We start from the raw sequence: 23980 nt of genomic DNA, 5'->3' as shown, positions 1-23980 counted from the left end.
CTAGGTAGACATTAGTTTAGTCTGCATGGTTAGTCATGTGATGCCCAGTACTTCATGTAGTCATCAATCATTTTTCCTTATATATTTATTAGAATACTAAATTTCACATTCCAAAAATCCTAACCCACCCCTCAACTCTAAACTCTAAGTCTAGATTATTTAACCCTAGGGGTATAAGTGTCTTTTACCCTTCATTTAAAGTGATTAGTGTAGACATGAAAAGTGGTACTATGAATGTAGTATTTGTGGCAATTTCCCTTGAAATTTTCCCCTGGAAAAATTGCTAAAACTATCACTTTCTTAGTCTTTTTTTTCATGTTTAGCTTAACCACATTTATATTTAGGTGTAGATAAGAAAAAAAGACTATTATACCCCTAAATAATTAAATATACAAACCAAGGCTTTATCTTTTCGGTGTTAAGAACTTTCAGTTCCGACGACCTCCAACAATCTCCAACGTTCTCTCACGATCATCTGTGAACCCCGGCGAATGAAGACAACTAACCACGACCATCAAGTTTTCTCGATCGTGGTTATGACTACCATGGAAGCTCCACTTCCACTATTTCAAGCTCTCTCTTACTTTCTCGATTCAACTTAGTTTTTGAATCTATATCACAATCCCGCAAAAGCAATCACTAAAGCTTTTGGATTTCGTTTTTGGTTTCTGCTTGGAGTAATCAACAAAAAGATGCTCTCTCGCATCACGATGTGGTTCAAAAGTTGACGCTTACTATGGTCTAAAGACCTCTCCTTATCCACTTGTAAATCTAAATGAGGCATATACACTTTTTGGTAGTTGCCTCAGTGTGATATGCCTTTATCTTTGGGTTGCTGATGAATTCTTAGTTTAGTATGTGTCTCTTGCTTTAGTTTATCCATTGATGCTCCTTAATAAGAAAATAATTGGGTAAAATTTGTTAATTGGTGAATATCTTGTAGTTTCAGAGCTAACTGCAACTAGATTTGAGTATATTTACTCTTGCAGTTGCATTTAACATGATCTTAGGACCTTTGGTGATATGCCAAAGAACATGCTTTTTGATATTCTAAAACAGTGTGTGAATAGGATGCTTTAGAACCGTATATAGTCGAAGAACACTAGAAGTGCATTGAGGAAACACCATCGAAGCTATGTGGACAATCAAAATAAATCTTTGATAGTATATATCATATAATTCAGACACTGTTTTTTTTTTTGCTTCTTTTGTAGATGAATTATTATTTCTGAGAGGTTTCATGAACTAGAATTTGTTTTGTGATTGCAGTGTATATGTTCTTTTAGATGCTCTTGAGAAATCTATATCTGCACTCGTAAATGGTCACGCTGGTTGGTGCTCAGAGTGGCTTGCACTCAAGCCAGAGAAAGTAGAAAGTACTTACATGTTAACCCTTTAAAAGATAACAGTGATAATGGAATTAAATTATTTCAGAGGATTGTGTTTGAATGCATTGAAATTTTCACAAAGTTTTTCTCATCATCCGATGATGCAAAAGTATATGTTTTGCAAAGCCTTTTTGTATTGATTGTCTTTTTGAGCGATTTTAGAAAAATCAACTTAAAAGCAATTATAAATCAGTTTATAAATGTTATAAATCATTTTTGAGTTCCTTATACTCATTCTGCCTAGCATTAAGTAGACTATATATTCACCCTATAAATATTCATAAGCACTTATCAATAAGTCAACAAAAAATCACTTAAAAATCAACTTATAAACTCTTATAAATTAGTGTTAAAATTTTATAAATGATTTATAAGACTTTAGAAATCCTAAAATAGATTTATACACTTTATAAATGATTTATTAAACTTTAGAAAATAATTTTTAAACTTTCATTTTTTTTTGATGATACTGGTATCCGGAGCATCGAGAGGATCCGACTAGTGCCAATGACCGTCCACCGGATCTTAGCCGGGGAGCCCGCCGAAGCATCCAGAAGGGCTGGTGATCACCCCATGTAAATCCCACCAGTGGCCACACATTAGCAAGCTTCTCCGTATTGGGCCCGAATGTCCTCAAGATAATCACCTCCCAGCGGCACTCGAACCCATGACTTCCCAGGTTGAGTTAAACTTTCATTTCTGATGTATCAACTCTTATAAACTCGTCATAGTCCCGAGATAATTTATGAATTTTATAATTACACATACATTGATGATGCTTTTGGTTAGAAAATGATTTTGTAAATCTCTTTTAATGATTTTATAACTCCTTATATATTGTTTTTAAACCCTTATAAAACTATTATTAGTGATTTTATATACTCTTATAAATGATTTTATGAGGATTTCTAAATTCTTATAAATATATTTATAAACCCTTATAAATATATATATAAACTCTTATAAATTATTTGTAAAGATTATAAACTCTTACAACTGATTTTATAAACTCTTATTAATTATTTTTATTTGTTATCAATGATTATAAATAATTATAAATGATTTACAAATATTTATAAGAAATTATAAACACTTATAAATAGCTTTATAAATATTTACTTATAAATTTTTGTAAGGATTTGTAAATTCTTCTAAATGATTTATTAATTATTATAAATTTTGTTATGAAGATTATTAAACTCTTATAATTTTTTTATAAACCCTTATAAATAGTTTTATAAATATTTTTAAGTGAGCCTTTCTCCACTCCAATTCATAAATAGTTTTATGAAGATTATTAAACTCTTATAATTTTTTTTATAAACCCTTATAAATGGTGTTAATGTGAGCATGAATATATATGAAGAGAAGTTTCATCAAATGATCATTTCTCTTTGCAAAAATTGCTCCATTTCTCACATTGGCGTTGTTGGTTTTCTCAGGCCTGTGTTTGATCCAATGGAGGATTGAAATCCGTGTACGCGCAAGCTATCTATGGAATGACCCGAGAGAGAAAAATCATGGAGCATCAAGGATCAGATTTGATGTGGGGATGAAATGAACTTATGGATAAGAACTCTGTTCTTCTTCTCACGAACTCATTAACACAAATCTGGGCAACTGTTCATGTCTGATCTTTGAGTCATTAGTGAGATTCAACATGTTGGTAATAGATCCATCATTGCTCAATTTTTTGTTATCAACAACAACAACATGAACAGAAGTCTGAAAACAGAGAGATCATGACAGAGACAATAACAAAAATCCAAGTCTTCGAAGAGAAACAGAGACAAGACAGGAAATCACTTATTGTTCATCATCCTAAAGATGATTCTGAGAAAGGAAGTCCAAGCTCATTTACAATGAGAATCAATGGAAGTCTACGAAACCAAGAATAGAGAAATAAAGAGTTTGTTCTTCAAACATCAGTGTCCAACATTTAACTTCTTTGTATGTTATATAGTGTCGAGCCAGATGCAGAGGCGATTGCACAGATGAAAGAGATAATATACACAACGGCTGCATTTAGACCCGCGAATCACTCCATTGTTGGAGGTAATGGGCCAGATGCACTTTACGAGGACCCAATAATTTATGTTTGATTTTTCTAAGTCTATTAACTTTTGTTTGAATCTGTTAGCTCCAGGAAAGGAGCCGGTTCACTGGAAAACAGAGCATGTGCTACACGGTTCATTCGGTATGTGAGATACCGGTATGAAGAGTAATTAGTTGATGACGTGGAGACATCGATCAGAAGATCATTGCTTTTGAGATAAGCATGGAAAGATCTGCTGTTGGCGTAATATTAGGAGAAGAGAATATTATGTAACAGAGTATTTAACTATAACTAGCGAGGTAGTCTAGGTTACGGTTTTAGTGATAAGAAGAGAAAGTGTGAGAGGATGTTCCATACTGTGCTTGCATTGTAACAATTGGTGAATTCTTGTCACCAGTTGAGTGTTGAGATAGATTAAGGATTGGTCCGTGTCAAGTCGAGATTGACGTTGTGTAAATCGGATTAGACATATCTTGTGGGATTGTCTAAGTGATTCTTAATATAACAAGTAGTGTTAATTGAAAACTGTTTCAGTTCTTATACATGGGTATCCGTTTGATCTTTCATTTGGTATCAGAGCAGGTCACCTCTGTGGACTCAAGAAGTCTACTCACAGGTTGACATCATGCGGCTATTATGGAAACCATGAAAGAACTGGTTGCACTGAAAAAACCGACCATGCTGGATGAGGGAAACTTTGGACATTGGAAAGCTAGGATGCAACACATCATCAGAGGCATTGATGAAGATGCATGGACTGCTGTTGAGCAAGGATGTACCGCACCTACCATGGTTATGGATGACAAGTCTATGGAACCCTTACCCAAGGAGAGATGGATAGACTCTCATAAAGCTGCTTCCAAATTTAACTCAAAAGCCCTCACCATAATCTTTTCCGCTGTAGACCTTGACCAATTCAAGATAATTCAAGGCTGTGAATCTGCCAAGGAAGCATGGGACACTCTGATCAACCAATTTGAAGGAAACACTAGTGTAAGACGCACCAGAATTGATCATCTAGCTTCAAAGTTCAAGAATCTATGCATGGGGGATGATGAATCAATTGGTAGCTTCATATAAAAAATAAGCTCCATATCTAGTGAAGCCTCGGTTCTTGGCAAGAAGTACAATGAAAAGAAACTTGTCAAGAAACTACTGAGATGTCTTCCTTCTCGATTTGAAGCCTATAAAACTGTTCTGAAGATCACGGTCAACACTGACGAGATGAAATTCGATCAATTAGCGGGTATCCTGAAGGTTCATGATCTTGAGCTTGTGGAAGAGAGTCCTAAAGGACAGAAAGGAATTGCCTTTTCAGCAGATACTCAAGAAGTTGACAGAGTCAAGCGAATTGAGGACAACATGGTTCTCATGGCAAAGAATTTCAACAAGATGATTAAAAGGGTTGAAGAAGGTCAGAACCGGTCAAGCAACAGATTCCAGAACAGAGACAGTGAACGATCTTCAAATCAGAATGCAAGAAATGACTCTGGACGAAGAAGTCGCAGGAAGGAACTGCAATGTCACGAATGTGAAGGCTATGGACACTTTCGCAATTAATGTCCTCTGACAAAGAGAAAGGAGTTAAAATGCATTGAGTGTAAAGGCTATGGTCACACCAGAAGTGAGTGTCCAAACAACCTCAAGAAGGACAAGTCTCTTATCTGCTTCAGCGACACCGAGTCTGAGAGTGACGAGGACAACAAGGAATTGCTCATGAACTTTGTAGCATTAGTCAGTAAGGATGACAAACCTGACATCATCTCAAGTTCAGACTCAAAGTCAGAAACAGAACAAGACGTCGAGGCGTGTGCTGCAGACATTAAAACAGAATATCGAACTCTATTTGATAAATTCACTGAACTCAGTCTGGAGAATCTACAATTGATCAAGGACAGAGCCTTGTTGAAGGAGAAGGAAGATCGATCTGTCCTAGTGAAAACTATCTCTGATCAAGCTTACAGCTTGAAGAACTTGGAAACCAGATTTGATCAAACTCAGCACTTACTAAGTGAGGAATTGGAGAAAAGTCAACTACTGCAACGGGAACTCAGTGAAAACTACAAGAAATGGAGGATGCTCAATACTGGCTCCAAGACTCTGGATCACAAACTGTCTCAAGGACAGTCTCCTGCAATTAACCGAGGTCTCGGATATCTGGGGTCAACATCACATACAAGTGACGTCACAAAAGGCATCAAATTTGTAAAGAGTACCCAACCTCTTGCATCAACTGATCGCCAGGAAGTCACACCTCCTGATACTGATGTGAGAGCTCGAACTCAGAGAAAGATCACCACTCGACAAAATGGATGCTTGTTCTGCTGTAAACCTGGACACAAAGCTACTAACTGCTACTTTCGCAGAAGTCAACATCGACGTGCATGGACGATGAATCAGTGCTTCCTTGAACCAAGCAAAGTGGGATTTGTATGGATAGCAAAGACTGATCTCTACCCAAACTACGGTAACAGAGTTACACATCAGATGAAAACTGAAGGAGAGATGGCTGAACCTCTAACCATTGCCAAAGGGAAGGCAAAGCCATCATGTGCAACCTTGCATTCGTGCAGAACTGGTGCTCCTCTGATGAGGAATCAATGTCACACTCAGATTTTGATGTGTCACTCTCCGACGATGATGATCGTATAGAAAAACTCTTTTGTGTGTTCGACTCGGAGCCAGCAGTCGCAAAGGTCGCTTACACCACTACTGATAGCACCACTTCTACTGAAGTCCCCTGGTACTTTGATAGTGGATGCTCTAGGCACATGACAGGAAGCCTGAGTTGCTTGGATAAAGTAGAATACATCAAAGGGGGAAAAGTTACCTTTGGTGATGGTGGTTATGGGAAGATACGCGGTGTTGGAAACACCAACAGAGCAGACTTACCTCAACTCATAAACGTATTCTTTGTTGATGGGCTAAAAGCCAATCTCATAAGTGTCAGTCAACTCTGCGATGAAGGTCTTCAAGTCATCTTTGACAAGAAGGAATGTCGTGCCATCGATGAAAAAGGAAACTTAGTCCTATACGGGTTTCGCTCAGAAAACAACTGCTACATGTGGAAACCATCAAACCAGTGCATGTCAGCAAAAGAATCTCAGATTGATCTCTGGCACAAGAAACTAGGACATATGAACACTCACGGCCTATCCAGACTGATACGAGCAGAGGTGGTGAGAGGGGTCCCAACACTCGAAAATCTTACAGACAACGTTTGTGAGGCTTGTTGCAAAGGTAAACAAATCAAGGTTCAAAACAAACAGGTATCTCAGATCAACTCTAAACGTGTATTTGAGCTCATTCATATGGACCTTATGGGTCCAATCACCCGTAACAGTATTGCTGGAAAGCGATACATTTTTGTACTTGTTGATGATTTTTCCAGGTTCACTTTGGTTAGGTTCTTGAGACACAAGTCAGATGCTATTGAAAGCTTTCGAATCCTTGCACTACAACTCAAACAAGAGAAAGGTGGCATAGTCCAGATCCGTAGTGATCACGGAGGTGAGTTTCAGAACAAGGAGTTTGAAAAATTCTGCCAGAGCCAAGGCATTCAGCATCAGTACGCAGCACCAAGGACTCCTCAGTAAAATGGAATCGTTGAGCGAAAAAACCGAACACTCCAAGAAATGGCAAGAGCCATGCTAGCTGGAAACAATGTTCCTTCTGGATTTTGGGCTGAAGCTGTCAACACAACATGCTATATCATCAACATAGTGTATGTGAAGCCCAATACCAAGACAACACCTTACGAAATCCTCAAGGGAAAGACTCCGAACCTCAGTTACTGCCACGTCTTTGGGTGCCTATGCTACATCCTAAATGACAAAGATCACCTGGGCAAATTAGATGCCAAAAGCGATGTGGAGATATTTCTTGGATACTCCACCAATAGCTCGGCCTTCCGTGTGTACAATTCAAGGACTAAACTGATCGATAACAAAGTCAATATGGTGTTTGACGATCGAATGGGCTTCTATCAGACTGATGCAGCTCAAAGAAATGTGTGCATCACACAAGATACAACTCTATACATCATTACCAGCACCACATCATCGCACGACCAAGCCCCAAAGATTGAAGATCAGATCATACCCTCCTCAGTCACAGTTCACAAAAATCACTCTCCAGATGATGTCATTGGAGGAGTACTGGATGACAGAGTAACACGCAAGAAACAAATTAACTTCAAGGGGATGGTTAAACTTGCATGCTTCCTGGTTGAAAAGGCAAAGACGAATTGCTTCATCTCGCCTATCGAACCTAAGAACATTCAGGAAGCCTTAGAGGATGAGTTCTGGACTGCCTCTATGCATGAAGAAATGGATCAGTTCATCAGACTTCAAGTGTGGGACTTGGTACCAAGACCAAAAGACGCTAATGTGATTGGCACCAAATGGCTACATAAGAACAAAACCGTTGAGAACGGGAATGTGGTCAGGAACAAGTCACGACTAGTAGCTTAGGGATACTCTCAAATTGAAGGTGTCGATTTTGATGAGACCTTTTCCCCTATCGCACGTCTGGAGGCTATCCGTCTACTGTTTGGCATCGCGTGCAAACTGAGAATTAAGCTATATCAAATGGATGTCAAAAGCGCCTTTCTAAATGGGGTTCTCCAGGAAGAAGTGTTTGTATCACAGCCAGAAGGGTTCGAGGATCCTCACTTCCCTGATCATGTTTACAGACTGAGAAAAGCTCTCTATGGCCTAAAGCAAGCTCCAAGGGCCTGGTATGAGAGGCTGACTCAGTTTCGGATTGAGACTGGATTCAAGAGAGGAGGCGTTGACAAGACTCCGTTCATTCAAGAGATCGACTCCCACATCTTAGTGATCCAAGTCTATGTCGATGATATCATATTTGGGAGCACATCCCAACATCTGGCCAAGGAGTTTGTGAAAACTATGATGAAGGAATTCGAGATGAGCATGGTTGGTGGGTTGACATACTTCCTCGGTCTCCAGATCAGACAAATGGATGATGGTTTATTTGTGACCCAAAGCACCTACGCAAAAAACCTGGTAAAACGCTTTGGTATGGTAACTAGCAAGACGGCAAGAACCCCCATGAGCACTACTACTAAGCTCTCTCGAGATGAGGAAGGACGAAACGTTGATGAAAAAATATACCGAGCCATGATTGGGAGTCTCCTCTACCTCACTGCTAGTCGCCCTGATCTATGCCTTAGCGCAGGGATCTGTGCGCGATATCAAGCTTCCCCCAAGGAATCACACATGAATGCTGTGAAATGTGTGATCAAATACGTAAAAGGAACCTTGAACTTTTGTTTGCATTACACATTTGAAACTAATATAAATCTTGCAGGTTATTGTGACGCAGACTGGGCAGGTTGTGTAGACGACAGAAGAAGTACGTATGGAGGATGCTTCTTTCTTGGTAACAACATGGTCTCATGGCACATCAAGAAACAGAACTGCGTATCACTTTCAACTGCAGAGGCTGAATACATAGGCTTAGGAAGCTGCTGCACTCAACTCCTGTGGATGCGACAAATGCTTGTTGATTACGGGTACACCTCAGACCCTATGCTAGTTCATTGTGATAGCATGAGTGCCATTAACTTAACTAAGAATCCTGTGTAACACTCTCGCACAAAGCATGTCGACCTCAGACACCACTTTGTGAGAGAGTTAGTAGAACTAAAACTTGTGATCATTGAACATGTCTCATCTGAAAATCAATTAGCAGATATCTTTACAAAACCTCTCGACTTCAACTCTTTTCTGGGTCTCAGAAATGCGTTGGGAATTGTCGACCTATAAGATTGTTACTTAAAATGTCGTTGGGGGTAGATAAGCATATGTAGAAGAAGGTACATATCAAGTCGCACCCCTTAAAAACCTTGTATCAACAATTTGTTAGAAGTCATAATCTGAGCTGGTCTTAGCTATCTTAGTCACGAGACTCCATGGTGAAGGACACTCATCTTGGAGCAGGATGCTAAAACATTTTGAATCTGAGCACTGATCACTGTCTGGATTGGGTCAAGAAACACTGAACCGTGAGACAGAGTGTAACAGACAATGATAACACTGTGAACGGCCTAAAAGGAAGAACACTCATTCTGGTTCAGGTTGCTACAACACTTTGTATCTAAGACGATCACTGTTCAGATTAGGCAAAATCAGAAATTAGCAGTACATTCATAGTGGGTCAGGTTGCTGCAACACCCTGTATCTGGTGATGCTCTTTGTGCTGATAAGATTATGATTTTGATATGACTTGTATAAGAAAGAGAAAAAAAAAATAAAAAATAATAATTACGATCAGGTCGTTGAGTTACTGATAAGTTCCCACTGAAGAAGCAGCGGTGGGAGCACACTGTTGCGAGAAGTGTTTCTAAAGTGTGACTAAGATAGACGACTGATCTAGTCTTAGCAAAACTTTTAATGAACTAATATGTGTCAGCTACTCAGCTGAGAAACAACTACAGCTTGGAGTTGAATCATTGATTTTCATTCGCTTATTTTGACTTGAGTGTACCTGACAATGCCTAAGCTAGCCATATCTTTACTCACTGGACATTGAACGTTTGTGTATATGTGTGTCATTAACAAATTATCGAAAGGCATGTCTTGATGATCACTTGAACTTGTTCTCAAAACTCTCCTCATATGTGTCTTGCTTGGAGTTGCATTAGGATATTTTAGTACAAAAGTGAATGTTGGGCTTGAATGTCACTTGTGAAATAAGCTGATGGGTTTGTGTGTTGGGCCGTAAAAGAGTTACTTAAGCTACTAGGGTTTCAGTTGCTGTGTCACACACCAAATCTTGAGCCTCCAAGCATTCTCTCATCCTCACGAGCAACATGCAACCAAGAAGAAGCTCGCGATTGAAACAATCTATGGATACCAATTCAGTCTCACAAACTTCCCCAACCAATCCAGGCTTGACCTCATGCCAGCGCAAGTACTCACTCAAACGTCTCCGCCGTCGCACACCAGTCACTCCACCCCCGAAACCCGATGTTGAATCTCTATCCTAGGATAACTCCGCCGATGAAGAATCAGACGCGTCTCAGGAAGAAGCAGTCTCTGACACTCCTCAAGTTGAACACCCTGATGAGTTCCTTCCGAAAGGACCAAGATACGAGGAGAGTCGTCGTGAGTTCCAGATTCTGTTTCGAGATAATCATGCACTTCTCCGACCGTCCAAGGTACCAATTAATTCTCGTTTTGCTACGGTGGCTGCTACTGAGAGGTATCAGGATCTGAGAAACAGGAAATTCCTCACTCAGTATAGTGTCCCCCTGAACGAAGAGAATCTTCAAGATGTCAAGAAGGTGATTGTGGATTCAGGGCTGATCTACACGGTCATTGACTCTGACCCCTTTAAACCGTGTGTAGTGAAACAGTTCATTGCAAATCTGATGGATGCTGAGCCTCGAGGAGATGGAGTTGCGGTCTATGTTAAAGGCTCACTAGTCAATTTCTCTCCAAGCCTGATCAACTCTTTGTATCTCATTCCAACATGCGAGGAGGATCCTGACTGGTTAACCTACAACATTGATCGAGTGTGTGCATTTCTGACAAATAATCGAATCCTTCGCTGGGAAGATATGAGCTCCAAGTTTCTGACTGCTACGAATCAAGTGTTATACAAACTCGTCTGCGCCAACTTGATTCCAACCACAAGCTACACAGCCATGAACCCGGAGCGTCTTCGATTCATTTATATGCTCTATCACGACCGCAGTTTCAACTTCGGTAAACTTGTCTACAACCAGATTATGTCAATGGTTGAGAACACGGGAACATAACGCTCTCGAAGAATCATCTTCCCCACCCTGATTCAGCAGGTGCTACTTGTCCAGCGCAACGTTCCTCCGGACTCTGATGATGAGGAATTCACTGGTATGCCAAAGAAGGTAGTCAAAGACAAGAAGGCAGGTTTAGGGTCTGGAGCTGAGTCCCGATCACCTAACCTTGAAGAGGACATTGAGCATGCCATAGCCGGTCTCAAGGCCATCCGCATTCGTCTCAGGAGTAAGATAATTTTGAGGTGGTAAGATATTGCCCATAAGTACTGATATTTTTTATCTTAATATGTATCTATGCAGGGGGAGAATACCCACATCAGCAGCAGAATGAGGACAGTGATGAAGAAAGTGGCTAAGTGAACAAGATATGTAATCAATTTGTAGGCTTAAATTTTCATTTTTCCTTTTGTCTGACATGTCTCTTGAGACAATGAGCCTAGTAGATGTAATTTGGTCTTTAGTCTAAACTTCTCGGGTATGCGTTATATTGTTTTTGGTGATGTACTATTCGGTTTGTATCAATGACCTTTATAAGGAATGGATGCAATTTCATGCTTCTAATGAGTAGATTATTAGGTTCTTCGACTCGTGTATGTGCTTTGTCTGCAGTGTCCTTGCAGGTTGCATAGAGTGTCACATTCAGATAAGAAGGGGGAGAATGTTAGCTCCAGGAAAGGAGCCGGTTCACTGGAAAACAGAGCATGTGCTACACGGTTCATTCGGTATGTGAGATACCGATATGAAAAGTAATTAGTTGATGACGTGGAGACATCGATCAGAAGATCATTGCTTTTGAGATACGCTTGGAAAGATCTGCTGTTGGCGTAATATTAGGAGAAGAGAATATTATGTAACAGAGTATTTAACTGTAACTAGCGAGGTAGTCTAGGTTACGGTTTTAGTGATAAGAAGAGAAAGTGTGAGAGGTTGTTCCATACTGTGCTTGCATTGTAACAATTGGTGAATTCTTGTCACCAGTTGAGTGTTGAGATAGATTAAGGATTGGTCCGTGTCATGTCGAGATTGACGTTGTGTAAATCGGATTAGACAGATCTTATGGGATTGTCTAAGTGATTCTTAATATAACAAGTAGTGTTAATTGAAAAGTGTTTCAATTCTTATACATTGGTATCCGTTTGATCTTTCAGAATCGTCTGTTTAATTAACTCGAATCATTCTCAACGATTTACCCATTTTAGCTTCGGTATCCAAGCTATTGTTGTGATATTTAAAAATTGGAGCATCGTTACAATGATGATTTGAGTGTTATATCAATAATTTTAAACACATATGATTTAACATGTTCTCAAGGTTATATTTCTGGAAAAAAGTAGCATCTTTAGATACAATTCGAGCATCTCTAAACCCGGCAAGCTCAAAAATTTAGTGAAGCACTAAAAATTTATTCTATACATAAAATTATCAACATGCAACCACTAATAGACTCAGACTTCTAGACACTATAATATAAATTAGCCACATTATCAAAATACAATTGAGTAAAGATCACTGTTACATCATTAGTCACATCACTACAATCTATATCATTACAAATTAAGAGATTTTTACTTCTAGAGACACTTTCTCACATATCAATTACACTACAAGACACTTACCACTTTAGACACACTTTTCCTTGTAGAAATGACTCTTATGACCCTAGAATAAAGAAAAAAGAACATTTTGCTTTCTTCCCATCACACAAATCTCTCTCCTTTTTTTTATTTCATTTTATTGTTTTTCTTATTACACCTTATGTTTTCATTTACTTTTATCTCAAATTCTAAAATATATTAAATAAAAATAATTATCATAATAAATTATATATAAAATTCTCTATCTTTTAAGATCCATTTTCATATATATATTAAAGTGTAAACAAAATTAAATGTGGACGTGGACACCAAAACGTGGATAATAGAATTATAGATTAGATGTGGACATCAACAAATTAGAGTTGTCTTATCCATTGGAGCTCGGTCACAGCTGTCTTATCGGAGATCAAGAGCTAGTTGTGTTGGACTGGATGTGGTCACCGGGGAAGTCTCCAGCAGATCGGTGTACATCAGATCGAAAGATAAAACCGTTAGAGAGTTGGAACCATAACTCGATTGTGGTGGTGACGACGGCTGTCCTCTGAAACTCGTGCTCCCCACTCCAATCTGGCACAGTTCTTCTTCTTCACTGTGCCGAGCTTGGGATTTCAAACTTTGTCGTTCTCTGTTCAAACTCATCAAGAAGATATGATCTCACATCTCTTATACATAAATTATTATATTATAAGTTAAAGAACCTTGGTGATTAGCAGATGAAAAATCATCCACAAAATTTTGTTCACATTATAGAAAAATAGTGTCCACATGAATTCGTATCTATATTTATATCATCCACATTTCTGAGTCCACATTTCTAATGGCCCGCATTTCTTTGTTCACATTTTCACTAATCCACATTTTTAATTTTTTAATTTTCTTATTCGTCTACATATTTTGCGTACATATCAATTTTTTTTAGGATTTCAAATTTGTAATAGTAGAAGTAAACCGTCATACATATTCTTTGTATTTTTTTGATTCATATATTCACAAGTTACTTGTCATCCACAATTCGTCACAACTTGTCATCCATAATTTGTCGTCCACAACTCGCCATTTTCCATAAGGACAAATTTGTCAAAAGTACACATAGGTCCCACCAGAAAGTGTCTCACAAGTGGAAAGTGACTCTCAATGTAAAGGAAAGACAAAAAGTGTCTTTATGTGTAATCAACTCACAAATTAAACCTTGCGCACTAATAATTTAAACTTTTGTACAATTAGACCATTGCCCAACGTGTGTGTATATATATGTGTGTAAAAATATAGATGTACGATTACATCAAAACATGCTTAGGACAATGTGGAACAAAAAAATTTGAAAAGGCACATGTGAAAGTTATGAATTCAATGGTTTTAAAACTAAGATAAAATTATGATTGGTTGTACATTTAAAAAAGTTTTGTAACAAAACTTATATAATTAAGATAAATGAATATTTAGATCATGGGTCTAAATAGTTGGGTTGTAGGTTTAGAAAATTTGTTGTAAGAATTTAGTTGGTAGATTTTAGATTTTAGTGACGTCGTTGTAAGTTTTTAATGTAGAAGGATATTATAATTTTTTAACCAGTGTTTTAAGAAAAAAATATATTTTAAAAGGATTGTATAATTAAAGGTGAGAGTCAATTAAACTACTAAGAGAATAATTGGAAACAAAATTTATAAAAAATTAAGTGAGATGAAACATTTTTACAATCCAACCAATCAAACACATGACTAAAATTTAATCATTTTTTTTTTCATTTTACTCATCACCTTATATATAATTTCCAATAACAAAAATATCAGATATTTGGATATTAAAATTTTTGAAATTTGTAAGACAGAAAAAATAAATAACTGAAAATAACTTTATAATTTTCTAGCTACTTATATTTTTATAATATTTATATATCAAAATAAACATACTTACAAAATATATAATAAAAAAAGAAATTGTCACTAATACCACTTTCCTAATACCACATTTCATCTATACATTAATAAATTTTACCATTAAAATTTTAATAGACAAAATACCATTGTACCCCTGAATAATTAAACCTAAATTACTCTCTTTCTCCCGCAATTCCAAATCTGAGAGTTCCCCAGATTGATTTCGAATTCGACGGTGATCAAATCTGACGACGCTGACGAGTTCTCCGACAGATTTGATGGCTCTGGCGAGTTCTCCGACGGATTTGACGGTGCTGACGAGTTCTCCAACGAAGCTGACAAACTCTACAAGCTCAGGCGAACAAGACGATCTCTCACTTTCTCCTCCATTGAGAAAAAATGACGGTGGCGACGAGCCTTGATTCGCCTCTGGAGAAGCTCAAAGTGGAGGAGCTTTACCTTCCACCAAGTAATTGGGAATCCTTACATTCTCAGAGCCGCCAATTTCCTCCTCCAACTCGTGCTTCTCTTCCGTCTTCTTCCTCTGTCTCTGTTAGTTCACCATTTACGCTTTTCATGTTTGTATGCGTGGAAACATGAGCTTTGCATTTCGCTTGAGTGGCTAGGATCGGAAACCTAATAGGGAATGATTTGCGGAAAAAGAAGTATCAATTTTATTGATTTGAGTTTAGTACTCGATGTACTGTATTGAGTTACGGCGAAATAATTATCTTAGGGAAGATTACGATGTGATGTTCTCAGATTACTTTTCGTAGTAATTAATTACAGAACAATGGAATATCTTTAGTGCTTAGATGAAAGACGTATATTGAGACTACTTCTACTTTTCGCCACATTCTCTGACAATTTTGTTGCTTTTTAATAGGAATCAAGCTTGGTTAGGTTGGCGTTGAATGCCCTGCAAGGTGTTGAGTCTTCTCTTATTAGCATACATAACCTCTCTTCCGTATTATGCTCTGAGCCAGCTGATAGGACAACCCACCAAATTCCGAGCTTGTGGCATCAGTTATCAAGAACTGACGCCTTGGGACAGATTCGTCGAAACATAGGCAGCTTTGGTTATGTGGTCTTTCTTCTCCATAACTTCGTAGACCCATTTCAGGAACTTCAAGTTGGAAGTTGAGGGACAGGCGGGAGCTGTAAAGTAGGTGAAAATGAAGAAGCCAATAACAAGAGCTGCTATACTCGTGTTAATCAGGATTTTGCTATTGCTGTGAAAAAGGTCCTAGAAGGCTATATATCTGGTCTAGATACATTATGTGCATCTGCAGAACTGAGGCGTTCATCTAACATTGTGGTTTTGTAAACCCTTTATAAATTCTTATAACCATTATAAATATTTTAAAATCCTTATAAACCTTTATAAATGGTTTATAATATATTTATAAGTTCTTATAAACCTTGTAAAATGATTTATATGAACTCTTATAAACGGTTCATGATGCCACATTCTAAAGGTATATACGAGTGCATTCTGGATGACTGGATTGCTCATTCTTGATAATAAGAGATTCTCAAATGTTAGGAAATATGTTGCAGCAATGATCCAGCAGCCTCGTGTGCCTTCTTCCGGGTTGATGCCTGCCAGTGATGTCCTGATTCGTGCCAAAGAGGTTTGTTACTCCATCTGTACACCTTGTATTCTGGAAATCTAATTTCAACTGAGATATGTTCATGATGTTTTGCTTATACGTTCATCCCTATGCTTCTCACTTGAGCGTTTTGCTCGGAATATTAACCTTGAGGTGAAGAAAAATTTAGTTTCAATACATCTCTCACGTTCCTGGTTGCAATTGCAGGTCATAACAAGCAGGGATATACTTGTGGGACGACTATCAAAGCACACTGGGAATGTGAGTGGGAAACATATCTTTCGCTTCATAACTTTTAAGGAAGAAACTTTCTCGCTGATAAAAAATGGTTCTGACTTGTTATTTATTTCGTGGAGACTGTGGCTAATGTGATGAGAAGCCATATTACATGGATGCACCAAAAGCTAAAGAATTTGGAGTCATTGACAGGGTAAGTTTATGTGCTGTAAAGTTACTATGTGGGGCTATATTAATCAGAACGTTAGTCTTTGATATTAACTCCACTGCTCTCAACTCCAAGGCCCCTGAGAAAGTCGTCTTTCATCTTGTCACTAACGAGATCAACTACGCTGCGATGAAGTCATGGTTTGCTATGAACATGGACAACCTCAGAGGACTTACTGTTGAGGTTTAGAAGTTTGAGGATTTCAAATGTCTTAATGCTTCTTATGTCCCCGTCCTCAAGCAGCTCTAAGACTCTGATACGCAAAGCTACTATTTCTCTGGACACAACGACGATGGACACACACCGATCAAGTTCAGAAACCCCAAGTATCTCTCAATGCTCAATCATCTTAATGCTCAATTATACCTTTTTATAATAAAAGAAACTGTAAAAAAATGATGTTCTTTAATAAGCAAAGAAATGGTGGAAAGTTGGTTAATTTAGTGATATATAAACTCTTATAAATAGATTTATAAACCTTGTAAATTAATTTATAAACACTTATAAATAAATGTATAAACTCTTATAAATAGCTTATAAGTTCTTGTAAATAGTTTTATAAACCCTTTTAAATAGTTTTATAAACCTTTATAAATAGTTATATAAATATTTATATGTGTTTTATAAACTTTATAGATGGTTGATACAAGATTTTATAAGCTCTTATAAAATTTATAAATGGTTCATAAATGGTTTTATAAACTCTTATCAATGAACAATGTCAAGAACAATGAAGGCGAAGTAGAATCAAATGGGGGGTGTTGGGTCAAATTTAGGGTTTAGGGTTTGTTGCCTACCTTCAACTTCTCACGTTGATACCTCTCAATCTCTCTCTCTCTCTCTACAACCACTCGTAATGCCCCTTCCTTCCTTTCTTCCTTCTCCTCTCTGATTAGCATCAAATCTTCTTAATTTTTTTCTAGAATTTGATTTCCAAAAATAGACTTAAAATTTCCATCTAAGTTTCTTTCCCGTATGTGTCCAATGTGGTTGGTTTACCTAACTTTAAGAATAAGAGTTTGAGAAGTATGGCTGGAGAAGTATAGGAATGCTTCACCCCTTGAACCGATCCGATCTTACTCCCCGTCATGTGGCTGGAGAAGTATGATCTCTGCTAGATCTCTGGTTTGTAAAGGCTAATTAAAAGGGTGGGAACATGTTCATCTATCTCGGTATGGAATGATCCTTGGATCCCAGCCACTCGCCCGAGACCAGCAAACAAAAATATTCACATCACAGTGGATTCCCTCATTAATTTGGAATCCCGAACTTGGAATCTTGAGGCAATTAGGGCTTTGGTGGATCCTCATGATGCACAAATTATTGAAAGTATTCCATTAAGTAGACATCAGATGGAAGATAGGAATGGATGGCATTTCACTAATAATGGGAAATATTCGGTCAAATCAGGGTATCAAGTGGAACGGGTCTATCCTGATAAGGAAAAACCACCAGATTTTTATGGACCCACAGTGGATACGTTAGAAGCTTTATGTTGGGAAGTGCGGTGCCCGCCGAAGTTAAAGCATTTTCTATGGCAACTCCTTTCAGGTTGTATAGCGGTAATGAAGAATCTTCGGGGGAGAGGAGTACAAGGAGCTATTTGTTGTGCTCGATGTGGAGACCCAGAGGAATCAATAAATCATGTGTTTTTTGAATGTCCTCCAGCACGTCAAGTGTGGGCATTATCTAAGATACCATCAAATCCGAACTATTTTCCTACTTGTTCGTTTTTTGGTAACATGGATCATCTCTTTTGGAGAGTTACTCCAAAGATGGATGACCACCAATTCGCATGGATATTATGGTATATATGGAAAGGTCAGAATAATAAAGTGTTTAGTAATCTGGATATTGATCCAAGGGAAACACTTATATTAGCAGAATTGGAATCAACACTTTGGGATGAAGCATAGGTAATCACTGATCAAAGAAGGGAGAGGCAAGTACAGACCAGACCTACATTAGAAACTACAGGACGATGGTATTTCATAGATGTTTCGTGGAAAGAGAATGAACTATTTTCGGGACAAGGATGGTATAGTACCTTACCGGGTTTTGATGGTTTATTAGGAGCAAGGAATGTAAGGGCGTGTCTATCACCTCTTCACTCGGAGGTGGAGGCGTTGATTTGGGCAATGGAATATATGAAGAACTTACGACAGTTTCAGGTTACGTTTGCAACAGATTGTTCTCAATTGGTGAAGATGGTTTCAGAACCAAAAGAATGGCCAGCATTTGAAAGCTACCTGGAAGATATCAAGCTTTTACGAAGAAGCTTCCTCAACTCAGACATCATCCATGTACCCCGAACGGAGAACCTAAGGGCGGATAGCTTGGCACGTAGTGCTAGGAATCAACCATCTTTCGTCGTTCATATTGATGCGAAGCTGCCGATTTGGTTTACAGAGTCAATATGAGTCTGTGAATGTCTTGCTGTTAAAAAAAAAAAGAATCAGAGTTTGAGCTTAACTACTTTCATCCTAATCTATATTGTTTTTGTTTTAAACATTAGGAAGTAAGTCGGCAGCAACTGTGAAATCAAATGAGCAACCAGCTGGCCCTGTTTCTTCTTCTTCTACAATAGCAACAACCACCAATGCTGAAAGCTCTTTGTCCACTCCTATGATCAGTGAAGAGCTTAAGATGTATTCTCACCTCAAGCAGTTTACTTTCCTTGATCTCAAGTTGGCTACAAGCAATTTCATACCCGAAGGTTTTCTCGGAGAAGGTGGCTTTGGTTGTGTCTTTAAAGGATGGGTGGAGGAGAACGGAACTGCTCCTGTTAAGCCTGGCACTGGCCTTACTGTCGCTGTCAAAACCTTGAATCTTGATGGCCTTCAGATCATAAAGAGTGGCTTGTATGATCCTTTGTAAACACTTCTAAATTGATTTATAAACACTTCTAAATTGATTTATAAACCCTTATAAATTGTGTTATGAAGATTATTAAATTCTTATAATCTTTTGAATAAACCCTTATAAATAGATTTATAAACTCTTATAAATAGATTTATATTTCTCATATATTTGATTAACTCTTATAAATATGTCCTAAACCCATCGACACGGACGAAAAAGCTCTTATAAACCCTTATAAGATGATATAAATCATTACAAAATGATTTATGAATTCTATAATTATACATACAATAATGATGCTTTTGGCTAGAAAATGATTTTGTAAATAATTATAAATAATTTACAAACATTTATAGGAGAATTGTAAACATTATAAATACTTTCATAAAGATTTACTTATAATTTTTGTAAGAATTTATAAATGATCTATAAACTCTTCTAACTGATTTATAAACTATTATAAATTGTGTTATGAATATTACTAAATTCTTATAATATTTAGAATAAACCCTTATAATTAGATTTATAAACTCTTATAAATAGATTTATAAACCTTGTAAATTAATTTATAAACACTTATAAATTAATGTATAAACTCTTATATATAGCTTATAAGTTCTTGTAAATAATTTTATAAACCCTTTTAAATAGTTTTATAAGCTTTTATAAATAGTTATATAAATATTTAGATGTGTTTTATAAACTTTATAGATGGTTGATACAAGGTTTTATAAGCTCTTACAAAATTTATAAATGGTTCATAAATGGTTTTATAAACTCTTATAAATGATTTATATACAAAACTATTTTATATATCCATATGATTGGTTTTATAAACCTTTATAAACATACATGAATAGTTTTATCCTGAGAACCAGACTGAAGGTTAATGAACTGAGAGACCAGTAGCTTCGAGATTCCACTTATAGCTGCCTCCACCTCATCTGGTTCCCTTGACCTTCTCAACCCACAGTACTCGCCTGCTGCAACTTGCGTCTTCTACGACGTAGCAAGAACTTTCTCTAAATCCAATCAAGAAATTTCTCCAAATCCAACTGTGACAATGGCTTAGGTACCTGACAAACAAAATGATAGCAATTCACAACATCAATACTCTTGCAAATTTGGTGAATGCAACAGAATTGAACATTTTCATATGAAACTTACAGGACATGGTCTCCCTTTTCCCTCTTCCTCTAGGGTTTCTCTGATAGGGAAGTAAGCTGCTTTCTTGCAGAGCTCAAAGATGTCCTATCTGGTGTAGCCTTCGCATAGACGAGCTACGTGATCGTAGTCAATATCGGGCTCCACCCTTTCTCCTTTCAGCGCCACTTTCAATATCTCAGCTTTATCCTTACAGTCAGGCATTCCAATCTCAAAGGTTTGAGGAAGACGCCTCAATATTGCTTCATCAAGCTCTGATGGTCTGTTTGTTGCAGCAAGTACCATCACCCTCACATTCGCTACAAAGCAACCATTATACTCATTTAAAACCTACTATATCCAAGTAGAGCATGCTATAGACTGCATTAGAGTGAGCTGAAAGGTGAAGGATTCAACTTACGATCAGTAAAAAACCCATCCCATAAAACCATAAACTCTGTCTTCATGTTTGTCATGGCTTCGTGATCTGTTTGTACGGCAAGCTAAATACAACAGAAAATCAAATTAGAATCAATCTGAATCAAGTTAGCTAAACCTCATCCAGAAGAGGAGACACTTGACCCGTTATCAATCAGGTTATCTCAAAACTCCAAATCATCACTCATTTCTCGCATCGGTGATATTTCTCGCATCGACTATCACCGGAGTTTCAGAAAACCAAAACAAAAAGTGCAAAAGAAAAGATATGATCGGAGAAATCTCTAGCCGATTACGATCCATCTACTTTTGATCCGACGGAGCACTGTAATCCAACGACGAAGGAGAATATCGATCGCCTAAAGAGAAAGAGGAAGAAATCGATGATTGAGGAGAAGATAAGATAAGGGTAATATTGTCTTCTGCTCATTAATGAAAAATGTATTTATGAAAATGTCCCCATACTAGTGGTATAATTGAATTGTGGTATGAAAGAAAGTGTAAACATAAAATTTCCCTCAAAATCTAAAAGTTAAACAAAAAACCAGGGCGTAGCCCGGGCCGACCCTAGTCTTTATATATATAGTACAAATTGATTTCCTCCCAAGAGGTCCACGTTGGATGGCTGCTGATACGACACTTGTCCCGCTTTATAAAACAGGATTAACTGAATGGGCTTAATACGCTTCTTAACTGGGCTGATGGAATCATTATCAAAGCCCCATAGTCACACTTCGTCTTCAAGATCGTCACCTTTGATTGTTACGGCTCGCCTACAAAAAGAAAAAGATTGTTGCGGCTCATGTTGTTCTTCAGCCTCACCATCTTTGATAAACTGACCTCGGAGTTTTAGAAGGGTTATGGGAAACAAAAATTCACGGCATATCTACGGAGCAAGCTGGTGGTAGTGTCGTTTTGTCTGGATTTCTTCCTCATGGCAAAGGGAAACTGCAACCGTTACGGGATGCATCCAATCGCTGTCATTAACGACCTTCTTCACTCCTAACACGATTACTCATTCAATGCATATCCCTCTCCTCCAATCGGTGAATCTCCAGCTATAAAAAATTGAGCTTTCATCCCGAGAACATCATCTTTGAGCAGAATGACAAATTCTTCTGTCCTTTTGCTGACTTGAAAGCCTGTAGCTGTAGCACCACCGTTAAAATCCGTCTACTTAGACTTGAAAAGAGGCGGTGAGCATTTGGTCCAGATTTTGGGAGGTCAGAAGTCGTTCTTCTTTTACACTGTTTGGACATTTCAATTTTAATCTTGGTGTTGGTGTTGGATAGTCTAAAGCATGTGTTCTTGATGTTGGACTCACAATTCAGGTAAATGAATTGGCAGTTTGTTGCTTTCTTTAAGGAGAGTTTGGTTATTTATTATGGTTATTTAACTTGAGCAATCTCATTTTTCAGGGGAATGATCCGGAGGCGTTACCGTAGCAGATTTTGTGTTACAGTGGATATCAAATAACTCCAAATTAATGTTGTTGGAGTTGGAGTTGCCCTGAAAAACTTATATAAATGAGATAAAGGAATATTTAGATCATGGGTTCGATTAGTTGAGTTATAAATGCAGAACATTTGTTGAAAGAATTTAGTACGTAATTTATAGTGATGTAATTGTGAGTTTTTTTGATGTAGAAAATAATATAACATTTAAACCAGTGATTTTTGAAAAAAGAAACATTAAGTAAGGTTTTAGTTTTAAAGGGCGAGGGTCCATTAAATTATCGAGAGACTAACTAGAAACAAAAATTATAAAAAGTTGTAAGTGAAATGAAACATATCTATAGTCCAACCAATCAAACATCATAACTAAAATAAATTATAAGAAGTTTTAAGTAAAATGAAACATATCTATAGTCCAACCAATAAAACACCATAACTAAAATTTAATTATTTTTTTTTATTTTGCTCGTCATCTTATACTCCCTTTGTTCCTAAATATAAGATATTTAGGAAAAAACACACATATTAAGAAAAAAAAATTTCGTCTAGAAAATATTATGAAAACTATAAAATAATTGTATTCAACCAATTATAAAATAGATTATTAAATATGATTGGTTACACAGTTTTTAATAAAGTAAAAGGTATATAGAAAGTTGAAAACATCTTATATATTGGAACATCAAATTTTTTTGAAACATCCTACATTTAGGAACAGAGGGAGTATATATTTTCCAATAACAAAAAATAATAATTGGAAACTAAAATTCGAAATTCGCAAGACAAAAGCAATGAAAAATTAAAAATGAGTTTATAATTATATAACTACTTATATTTTATAATATATTATACTATTTATATATTAAATAAACATAGAAAATATATAATCAAAACTAAAAATTAAACAAAAAATCCGGGCGTAACCCGGGCTGGCCCTAGTCATTATATATAGTTATCTATGGTTCAGAATTCTTCCTTTTGTGCTTCAATACCCCTCCACACTCCTCAAATTCTTGTTATTTCTCAATTTAATTATATGAGCTGGAGCTGTAAATCATTTCCTGTGTATTCATGTTTTTCCAGCAATGTCATACAAGTTATGCACACCTCTCTGAATCATGAAACCATCTTATGTTCTATGTTCTGTCCACCCTTTGAAAATAATGATAATACGAAAAAATGTCTTTGACGTTGATCATTGTTTGTTGACAATACAATTCTCTAGCAACCACCATCACTATGTCATATCTTGACTAGTAGTTAGACTAAGCTTCGGCTCTACAGACCCTAAATAACAACTGAATTTTACAAACCTTTATAAAT

The 23980-nt window shown here is 37.0% G+C and overlaps 1 protein-coding gene and 1 pseudogene across 1 annotated transcript; both read left to right on the top strand.

Moving 5' to 3' along the window:
* Positions 1-1895: 1895 nt before the first annotated feature.
* Positions 1896-4162, top strand: LOC111208924 (annotated as a pseudogene).
* Positions 4090-7040, top strand: LOC106378547. Its single transcript, XM_013818658.1, has 4 exons — positions 4090-4510; positions 4628-4858; positions 5051-5995; positions 6058-7040. The coding sequence occupies exons 1-4, from the start codon at positions 4090-4092 to the stop codon at positions 7038-7040; spliced, it is 2580 nt and encodes an 859-aa protein (XP_013674112.1).
* The last annotated feature ends 16940 nt before the right edge of the window (positions 7041-23980 follow it).

The sequence above is a fragment of the Brassica napus genome, chromosome C8 (assembly GCF_020379485.1).
Source record: "Brassica napus cultivar Da-Ae chromosome C8, Da-Ae, whole genome shotgun sequence".
In the NCBI taxonomy this organism is placed as follows: domain Eukaryota; kingdom Viridiplantae; phylum Streptophyta; class Magnoliopsida; order Brassicales; family Brassicaceae; genus Brassica; species Brassica napus.
The sequence above is the reverse complement of the archived record's forward strand: the minus strand, read 5'-3'. Positions and strand labels throughout refer to the sequence as shown.